The sequence below is a fragment of the Neolamprologus brichardi genome, chromosome 20 (genome assembly GCF_056152115.1).
Source record: "Neolamprologus brichardi isolate AB-2024 chromosome 20, ASM5615211v1, whole genome shotgun sequence".
Classification (NCBI taxonomy): Eukaryota; Metazoa; Chordata; class Actinopteri; order Cichliformes; family Cichlidae; genus Neolamprologus; species Neolamprologus brichardi.
In genome coordinates, this window is record NC_142123.1 from 5,792,772 (window position 1) to 5,803,651 (window position 10,880).

Consider the following 10,880-nt stretch of genomic DNA (forward strand, 5'->3'; position numbering starts at 1 on the left):
AATGACAACAAATATCATGTTCGATGTAGAAGGTGGGCTCCATTAGACTCAGGTAGTGTGCATTTGAGCAACATAATATCATAATTGTCATATCATATTTGTTAAGATGCTGTACTTTTCTATATGTAACTGAATCAGAATAGGTGAAGCAATATTGACGTGGATTTTGTGAAGCATTTCTTTTTTCTTTTCTTTCCTTAATGATCTTCTGTATGTTGTTTACATGATCAAAATAAATTGAACATAAACAAACAATAAATGTAATTAAGCATCTTGATGATTTTATCATATCTGGATAATCTGTTGTGAAAGGACCAATCTTTATTATCAGTGATTAGGACCGGTAAGTTCACTCTATGACACACCGGGCTCATTTATTTAATGACCCAGAACATAAACAGCAAACTGTAAGCCACACAGGGGCCCTGAACCTGCTGTTGAATAGTCAGGATGTCTGCTCGGAAATATTTCCCATGGTATACTGTGGGAATAAGACCTTGCTCACTGTAGGTTTACACTGAGGCTCCAGGGTAGGCTTATTTAGGGTGGACTTAGAGTGACATTCCAAGACGATAGGTGGTATTAGTGTTTCAGAGGGTCCATATGACCTCAGTCTGTCTACAAGGGGAAGGTGTTGTGTGAGAGAAATTTCAAACAAAATAACGCCTTAATGGATAAAATGTAAAACAAAAATGTAAAAACAACAACAACAGCAAAAAGTGACCATGGTCGCGATTTTTAAAAATATGTTATCACAAGGCAAATTATCTCACAATCTCAGGAGAGCCAACATGTTTTCTTATAATGAAAATACATTTTCCTCCTGTTCTTGAGAAAACAAAGACTCAAATTAATTAGAAAGTTATCTCGTGAGCACATGGAGAAATATTTTCTTTTGCATAGATTACAAGGACATTATACCATTATCTGGATAACTTTGTTATTCCAAGATCCAAGATTGAAAGAAAGCGTCACAAACCACAGCTTATATCAGCTTCTCACAGTATCTGCTGAAAAACATTGTAACTCCTGGTATTCGCTTTATTTATTGCTCATCTTTTTTTAGCACAAGAAAAAAAGCAGGTGATGAAACTTGTATAATTATTAATATCAAGTTTTAGATTTTAAATGTATTAAATACTGTACAATGGGGCACTGGCTTAGAGAGATAAAATATTTGTATACATGTGGCGGCAGTTCCCATCTCACAATCTGAGCATGAGTTGGGCTAGAGCATAGATAATAAATTCAACTCAGCACATGTGATCGCTACAAGTAAGTAATTTTTGGTGAAAAGAGTTAAAGCACTGTGATTGACCTTATGCACACCCAACAGACAACAAACCCTGAGGCTACCCAGCTGTGCTGCACTCAGTACCTCCCCACATCAGACCACTTTTCTAGACCAGAGAAGCTCAATTTCTGATGAAAGAATTTCACTTCACCGGGTCTGGGTACTTATTGTACATTTACACAGTCTGAGGCAGTTGTATATTTGTAATGAAGTATTTGTATGGCGTGAGGATCAAATACGCAGAAAGAGAATTTAAAGAAAAAGCAGGATTTACACAATGGTGAAAAAGAATTGTGAAATTTTGTCACACCATATAAAAAGGTTCACTTATATAACTGAAAGGATTTACATGTAAATTCTCCTGATATCTTGTCCAAAGATTAAGAGTCACACCTGTTTTAATAAAAAGCATACAACAAGTAAATAACATGAAAATAGTCACTATTACTGGCTAACAGATTATATAAAGTTACCAGTCTTACAGGAAGAAAAGTTATTTCATCTCTACAGTAAACCACTGTTACTGCCAGTGTTAATGATGTTTTGTCATACAGTTAAAGGAAATCCTGGCTCCCACCTCTATTTCGAGTAAGCTTCTTTTTTATTGACCTGCTATGTTTAACGGTTGATTAAGGAATGGGAATACGAGCTTTTAAATGTACATACAATTCACACACACTATACATACAACACAAAGTGAGGAGATTTTTGAAAGTATATACATAATTTGGAAAATGCATGCATAGTTTTGACTCTGTGCATTCAATGTGTTACATATCATATCATGGCATATGCTTGCTTTCAACACTGGATTCTTTAACAAAACTATAAACTATAAAACTATAGACACAGTCTTGTTCTCCTCACATTAAAAAGTAGCTCTTTAAGTATAACAATACTACTTTTTTTCCACAATCAATATTATCACATTACTTAATGTTCACGGCCTCTCATTCTTTGTCTTATCTTTCTTGCACACAGATGCCAATTTTGACAAGTTTAATTCCGGAGCTGCATTCCCAAACCTGCGACTACACATGAAATATGTGAAAAACACTGTAATGCTAGTTTAAGCTCGAGGGCCTAATATAAGACAGTTATTAGAGCTTCCTCATTTTAAACTCCATAAATTAAGCAACAGACACTAACATTTACTCCTGTAATTTTCCTGTTTGATTTTCTAGAGCAGTCTGCGTAATCTGACTTGGCTTTACTTTATACTAACTGCAGTTTTTCTGCCGTGAGAATATTTTTGTTACTTTTACTCTAAATTCTGAAAGGTGCAAACATTTTAGAGAATAAATAAGCAAAGTTTGTTTGCTCAGAATCTGTTAGAGGACACTGAATAAATGTATTTATTGCATAGCTGAAGGGTAATGATATAATAAGATGCATTGCATAGTTGTTTTTTACATGAATCCTAGCTATACACCATAAAGCAGTTCACTGGCTCTGAAGTTGTTATTAATCTGAGTTTGCTGTGGAACTGAGATGAAAGCTTGATGAACATCAATAATGGTTTTAACAAATAATATAATTAAATGCTCTCCATACAGGCTACATAAACTCAATAATATGCCTCATAACACAAGTGGCATTCTCCATTGTGGAATGGTGTTTTAATGGCAAAGTATCAGGCAAAACATCAAAATATCATGGCTTCATCCTGCTTTACATAGCTCCTCCTGGCGCTTTTCCCTCTACAGCATTTTTGTGAAAATACCTCCGTCTTCCTATATACATTGATATGATCTCATTATTTTTTAAAGACTGAGTCAAAGGCCGTTCATAAAACTACATATGAACGCAAAGGGAGGGTCTAAACGAGCTTTGCATAACAAAAGGTCACCAGCTATTATGCTGTGGTTATAGTTCTCCTCATGAGGCTCTCAGATGGGATCGAAAGGGGATAGGCTCCGCGGTCTGTATCACATTTGCTGAAATTTCTGAGTTCCTGAAACCCACTTGCTCCAAGAGTTATGATGCTGAGGAATGTCGGCAGTGTTAAACTCCAAAGTTCTTTCCCTGTGCGTACCTGGGAAGGCAAAGTGCCAAACGGAAAGAAATGAAGGGTCCATTCACCGAAGAAGAAGAGAAGAAGATGGAGGTGCATCAAACTGTCATCCAAGTCCAGGAATTTTATGACGACTTCGGGTTGGGAGGATCTGTATGAAGCTTTGAAGAGAACATATCAGACTAAATTAGTAATACTGAAGAAGCAAATATTGCAATTCAGTGCTGCAGATCTATAAAGTTAGGAGACTCAAAAGAGACTGCATCATTGTGGCTTCACTTCATGGTCCCCAGTGTGGGATTATACAGTAATACAAATTGCCCTTATTTAGACAAATGTGTTGTATCCAGAAGCACACAGTACAGTAAAATCAGATACTTGACAAATTCATTCACCAACCTCTTTCTTCCCATTTTAAACAAATGCCCAATTTACTAAAAAATATACTACAAGTTTCTGCTTAAAATAAGTAGGAAGAGTCAAACACTTGTGTATATGTTTTGTGTATATTTTATAAATTAGCACACTGTCCATTGATCACAGCATATTTAAACACCAGGAATCTATTCAAGCTACAGTTTGTTAGAGAAAATTGCTTGCTCTGGATTTGTGGTGGCCCACTACAATCCTAATTTAGATTTGTAAATGTCACAGCATTTTCCTTTCAGTATGAGAACCTCCCTCATGCTTGAAAGTTAACCTTTGACTGACCAGGCTTGTCAAACTGAAGTAAATTTCAGCTCCCTAACAATTACGGGCAGTTCCAAGAAGCAGCTGATAGCACTTGTTTGTGCAGCCTACGTAACCTATGAACAGCTATTACCCTGCACTTATGTGGCGATTTAAAGTGCTGCATGCTGCTGAAGTTCAGGCTTTTCGCGCAGTGATTTATCATGGGATGTTTTCCGCACAGCTATTGAACAAACTGCTATTCATCAGAGCCTGACTTGAAATTGTGTTAGCTGGTCTTGAATCATCAGCAGGAGAAAATCGATTTTTATTGCCACGTAAAAAACAAACATAAGGGAAGCCCAAAATAAATTAAATGTCAATGACGAATCACTGCAAGAAAAAGTTGCCTATTCTGTCTGATAACAGGCTAGACGATGTGCCTATCAGTTATATTTATAAGAAAAAAAGTACCAGTCACACCACTGCTCTAGAGCAACCATCCATCCATTTTCTTCCATCTAATTCAGGGTTGAGAGGGGGGCTGGAGCCTGGAGGCGGAGTAAACCTGGACACGTCGCCAATCACTGACACAGAGAGACTGACAACTACTCACATTCACATCTAGGATCAATTTCGAATTCCCAGTTAACCTAACTCCAATAATTGCACGTCGGAGAACCCAAAGATATCCCACACAGACACGGGGAGAACATGCAAACTCCACACAGAAAGGCCCCAGTCAGCGGGTGGAGTCAAGCCCAGGGCCTTTTTGCTGTGAGGCAACTGTGCTAACCACCTTGCCAACGTGCTAGAAGATGCCCACCTAGAAGAACCTAACTCAATACTGGTTTTCTTGTTAGGTAGTGCAAGCCATTGCTGAAAACATATTTTACACGAAGCGAAAAGTCTGGGTGTTTTTCTCCAGCTGTGTCCACGTGAGAATAGCACAGCTGTCCAAAGCAACTGTGTGGATATATTTTTTGTCCTGTGGGCTCTAAAGGCAGCACCGTACAGATAAACCAGAATAATTTAAGTACAGGATCTGGCCTGTCAGAAAGTAGAACTGCTGACAATGTCAATATTTCCGTCTGGGCATTTTCTGAAGTTCATGTTAAATTTATTATAAGCCTCTTGTCAGCACAAGGTTTATTTCTGTCACTCTTTAGGCTCATTTATGGATGCAATCAAAATTCACAAAAGCAGAGAGAGAAAAAGGATTGTCTCAATATAATTTTTACAGAAATAATCAGACTGACCTTGACAGACAAAAATCACGACACTCCGGGTCTGCATCGGTCACAACACAACGGCAGCGCGGTGTCTCTGCCCCCTCGTGTTGGGACGGCTGAACACCACGCCGTTTTCGCTGACGTCCTCTGTAGTTCGACATTCCGTACGGCACAGTGCGCCTTAGAAGGACAGAGAGAGGCCTTTTTTCAGCATTTAGCAACAGATGAGCAAAACAAAGCAAAAATAATAAATGGAGCAGATACATCAGGGCCTTCACACTGTCAGTGCTCAAACCCTACGCAGAACAAATTTGTTTTAAGTTTTAATTATTAATTTTAAAGCAATTTTTAAACAACTACATTTTTATTTTCTCCAGTGAACCAGGGAACATTTGTTCTTTTGATAATGGAAAATGCCGCCAGAAAGGTCAGTGAAACTGAATAAAAAACTAACCTGACATATGACTTCGATATATCACATTTATAATGTCAGCATCCATCACTATATTGTCTATTCTGGCCCTAATCCTCGCATCTGGATAACATTTAGATTCCAAGTGCCAGGTAGGCATCACTTCTTTTCTCTTTCCACTCATCTCTTTTCAACCATGTGTGATTGATTCTGTGAAAAATAAGGATCTATATAGAGGCCTTTATATCTTTAGGACCTAAGAGGTTCTGGGGGGGGGGGGGCAGTCTGCTGACAATGTCAACATTTTATTGTCTGGGCATTTCTGTATGACAAATGAAAGATTCATTGAATTGACAGATTAAAAGCCTTTCTTTTGTAGATTTGGCAGATTATGTCAGACTGCCTGCTGCTTAAAACTGACTGAGTACCTACAGTGTTGCTGGCATCTTGCTGGGCTGCCTTTACTGTGTCTTTTTCCACTGGCACTTCAGCCTGTGTAATTAACTTCAGGGTGAAATGCATTTGAACCTAATACCTGTTCAATCTAAAATCGGGGCTGTGAGTCAGAGATCACGCTCAATGTAGTGAAATGCTGTTGTCAGCTGGGGGCAGTTATTCCAAAGTGAAAGAAGGGATTTGAGGAAAGCTTCACTTTAAACACTCTTACAATGTGTAGGATCTTTTTGATCAAACTTGCTGTAGAGGAGATGTCGTACTGTATGTACACACAAATACTTCAAAGTTAGTCTTGTAAGCAAGAACAAAAGGATGGAACATTTGGGATTTCTCCTCTAACTAAGGGTTTGCTATGTTTTTGTTTCAAAAGCATTGAATCCTTTTGGGAGTCTTCTGTTTCAGTGCAGTGCTCCAACCATGTAAGAACAAGTTTTCAACACGCACATAATGCACCTAATACTTGCTGCAATAGAGTTACTGGTATTGTTTTCACCTTTGTGTGTGTGCGTGTCCATGTAAATATGTGTGTAAGGACACACCCACTATAGGAGAAACTGACATAACAAAAAGGTTTTAGAACTTTGACAGGTGTTTGGGCGTCTGCCTTTACCTTACTTTACAGATCTTTAGCTGAACTCAAACTGCAAGTGGCAGCCAAAAGTTAGATGATGAGTCCTATAGCTGGAAATAAAAAGCCAGCTAACTAACTGAGAAGAATATTTATCTGTAAGACTTCAGCCAAAGACGATTTGTGACTAGATTGGTTTGACTGTTTGTCCGTTCCTGAGCAGGATTATTTAAAAGTTATAAAAAGTTATGAAAATCTTACTAAATGTGGTGCTTGGCCTAACTTAAAAGGAAATCTGAATTTGATGTGCAGAATTTGATACTGTTGTGAGATCAGACACCTTACACCAGTGGTTCCCAAACTTTTTTTTGCTGGGCCCTCCTTTGTTTTACAAGAAAAATATTCCCCCCCCCCCCCCCCCCCCCCTCGCGCGCGCTCGCACGCATACTTCGCACAAACACATCCTCCAACCACACTCACCCATATTTGGCTCCATTGCGGTTTATTTCACACCTCAAACATTTAGTAAACAATTAAGGAAATACAAGTAATCTGCAGGTAGTAAGAAAATAAACGACTAACTCTTTTACACTGTGTCCGCACTTACACGGGTGATTTGAAAACGCAGCTGTTTCGTCCACACGTAAACGGCGTTTGGAATCACCGAAAACGGAGATGTTTTAAAACTCCTTTTTGGGGTTTATGTGTGGAAGAGGAATACAGAGTTCATCACGCAAGGTTAAAGGCATGTGCCTTTTCCCACGTCATGCTGTGCGCCACGTTATTGTTTACAGGAGATGAATTGCAGAATGGCAGATAGTCAAATTAACAGTATTTTGTCTCTATCTTCAGGTTTTACACGCTTACATTTGCACATGCAATTATCCCTCCATTTAGAAAGGCAGAGGCATCACGGTGTAATTATTTTACATGTAGTTGTTTTTTTTCCTGTGTAATATTCAACACTGCTATCAATACATTTTTCAAAAAATGCCTCTCTGTGCAAAATGGGTTTAAAAACATGAACAACCCTGGGATACTGTTTGTTCGTGATTTGAACCGAGGGAACAAATCGTGGCAGGACCAGCCTGATATTATTCGTATCCCACTGTAACTTTACTGTATAAAGAGCTAATATCTCCAAAATGTCAGGAGTAGTTATTTATTACAACAAGTGTTTGTGAACTAAAAATGAATGTGGGATACTGTTTGTCCGTGATTTGAAGAGCCCAGCGCGCTCTCGAGGCAGGGAAAACCAATTCTGCAAGGGAGACCTAACGCCGCACTTGTGCAGGTGAAGCCAAAGGGAAGATATGTTTCACCATATTTTCTAGTCTTTGGCTTAGAATGAAGTTGGTTTGGAAACATATTCAGCGATGCTTCATCTCCTGCTTTGCGTTTGGGTGGGCGCTAGCAGTGTCCAAGCGTTGTTTTGTTTTTTCCCTTTTCATGCCGCGCCCCCCCCCCCCCTCCCCTCCCCGCAATGGCTCTGCGCCCCCCCTAGGGGGCGGACCCCACACTTTGGGAAGGTCTGCTTTATGCCATGTCTTTACGTCAAAATTTTTCAACAAAAAAAAATCTGAAACTAAACCAAATCCTTGGTAGACGTATAGCATCTTAGACTGCCCCTTTTTGTATTTGTAGTTGAGATGTTTGCTGCTGACAGCGAACATCAACTCGACTCCTTTTTTTCTCCTGCCATAACTTTGACAACTTGTCTAAGAAACACCCCTTATCAAGTGTTTTTCACCAGTTAATAGCAATGGTAAAGGCTATAGCTAGATAAAGCTAAATACATAATCTAATTAACATAGAATCAAATAATCATTAAAGATGTAACAATACTTAATTGTTCCCACATAACCTGTTACTACCCAATCCTAAATATATCTGTCAGCCAGCGCAATGAAGAAATCTGTCATTGCATTTTATCAATAGACAGACTTAGGCTATGACTCATGGCAAACACAATAAATGCACTAACTTTGGTAAATAATATCCTCCACCTGCCTGATTCCAAACTCTTGCAGGAACACTGGCAATCTGTTGGGCCTGCCATTACTTGAATCTGGTGCCTCGGGGTGGGTAACTGGGTGTAACTGCAATGTGCCTCTAGTGCACGGCTCCTATTTCAGTTGCAAAACCAGCCACGTGCCAATCTTCGTTTGAAAGACTCTAAATTGCTACTTCTTATCACTCCTGACAAACGAGGAGACGTTGTGCAACCTCTGGGATTCTTGCACAAAAGCGGATTGAACTTAATAAAGCTTGCCTTACTCAGGGGTGTTGATCCAGATGATATCCAAGTGGCAGTAGTAGACGCACTCTTTATCCTTGTAGGAATAACAGGTGCAGCGCTTTTGTCTGGACTTTGCTTCTGTTGTCTCAGACAGCTGTGAGCCAGCGGATCCCCGGGAGCCAAACACCTTTGAGTCCAATTGGACCAAGGCGCGGGACGCCAAGATACCGTTATTAGAAGCAGCTACGTTTAAAAAAAACAAAACAATAAAAAAATAATAGTAAACAGCTAAATCAGAAGTTCTTCATAAATAAAAAAGGTACTGAGTGGATTCATAAACAACCTTAAAAAATAAATATATCTTATTGCCTACCTTGCAAGACAATAACTGCCAGTATCTTGAAAAGCACGACTCTTGTGAGGATGGACAGCATCTTTGCCATGTCTCAATATATTCCACAAAATAAAGCAAACGCCTGATGAGGAAGCAAATTAATCTCCAACCATCATCGATCCATTAACTTTGGCGCGTGTCCGTGTGCAGTTCATGTGGTCCGCAGATGAAAAAACACGTGTCGTCGTCTTTCATTCTAATGACTTCATCCCGTAAATCCTGTACCTGCAATTTTTACACTGAGGTGAAGGGAACATGTATTTATTCTAATCCAAGCTTCAGACTGCCGCAGTCGCAAAACAAGTGCGGTCTTTGGAGTGAGGCGAGGAACAAACCCTTGAAGTCGCTTTGCCTTCTAAGACATGCGGGACTTCGGAGGGTACACGCCCACACTTCTCCTAGCACCACCCTCTGTCAGATGCAGCAGCAGTGTATGTATTTACATATATGCCTATTCATACTTAGTTAATTAATGCTTTTGTTCATTTTTACTGGACACCTTTATGAAAAAATCAATGAATGAATATTAATGCTCTTGAATAGTAATGCTCTTATAACCCATAAAAAGGTATTGCTCAGTGATGGATAAAAGAGACAAACGTGGTCTTGATAGTGAAATAAGTACTTCAGCTGCACTAATCAGTGCTATCCTGTTGCCACTGACTGGCGCATATTATCCATAAGTTGAGGGTATGAACTCAACACACAGAGGCCCCATCCCAACTAGGAGATTGAAGCCAGGAGCTTTCTTGGTGTGCTGCCCAGAACCACTTATAACTTTTTTGCTATTTTCAAGTTTATAGTACAGCTGATTTAAACAAACCCACTTCTAGGCCATCTTGTTGTTGCTGCCATACAGGAAGTGTATTTCCCCCTTGGCCTTTTAATTTTATGGGTAGAGCTTGTTACTAAGTCAGCTGTAAACATTTTTTTATATATATATAAATATCATTAAAGTCAGTGTTTTAATTTATTCAAGCCTATTTATGATTTCATTTTAGTGTATATAACGTGTGTGTGGTTAGCATTGTCACCTCACAACTAGAAGATCATGGGCTCAAATCCACCTGCCACCCAAGGATTGAGTTCCTATGTTCTAAGTTGTTTCTGACTTCCTCCCACAGTCCAAAGACACACATGTTAAGTTGACTGACAATTCTAAATTGCCCGTAGATGTGAGTGTGAAGGATTGTCTGTCTTTCAGTGTTTACACTGCGATAGACTGGAGACCTGTGTAGGTTGCAATTTTTTTTACACAGCTTTCCTTCTGTGCATCTTTGCAAAAAAGGAGTTACAGTAAAAAGATTTGCCTTTGAATTTAACAATTTCCTCTCAACTTCCAGACCAGATAAAATGTTTATGCTAGAGTTGCTGGTGTTTGGCGTGCAAATAAAGTAAACTTAGCAGTTTGCAAACGACCTGGGACACCATACAAAACTGGATCAGTTACATGGCCACCACCTATCAAGAACACAAGCCAGAATGAAGAGACTTGGAAGAGACAGCCAAAGCAACAAAGGTTTTTATTGGTACACAGGAATGTTGTTGACTGATCCAATTAATCATCACAACTTCTCTGGTGATGAATGTAAGACAAACATA

The 10,880-nt window shown here is 39.2% G+C and overlaps 1 protein-coding gene across 1 annotated transcript; it reads right to left on the bottom strand.

The window, feature by feature from the left end:
* edn3b (endothelin 3b) lies at positions 1 to 9,588 on the bottom strand. The gene is made up of 4 exons (XM_006785510.3): positions 9,258 to 9,588; positions 8,923 to 9,127; positions 5,237 to 5,389; positions 1 to 3,469 (listed from the first exon to the last, which is right to left on the bottom strand). The coding sequence occupies exons 1-4, from the start codon at positions 9,325 to 9,327 to the stop codon at positions 3,415 to 3,417; spliced, it is 483 nt and encodes a 160-aa protein (XP_006785573.1). The 5' UTR covers positions 9,328 to 9,588; the 3' UTR covers positions 1 to 3,414.
* Between the last annotated feature and the right edge of the window lie 1,292 nt (positions 9,589 to 10,880).

Coding starts and splice junctions, on each gene's coding strand:
- edn3b (XM_006785510.3), bottom strand. CDS start 9,327: ATGGCAAAGATGCTGTCCATCCTCACAAGAGTCGTGCTTTTCAAGATA. Junction 9,128..9,257: donor GGCAGTTATTGTCTTGCAAG/GTAGGCAATAAG, acceptor TTTTAAACGTAG/CTGCTTCTAATAACGGTATC. Junction 3,470..5,236: donor CGTGATTTTTGTCTGTCAAG/GTCAGTCTGATT, acceptor TTCTCTTCAAAG/CTTCATACAGATCCTCCCAA.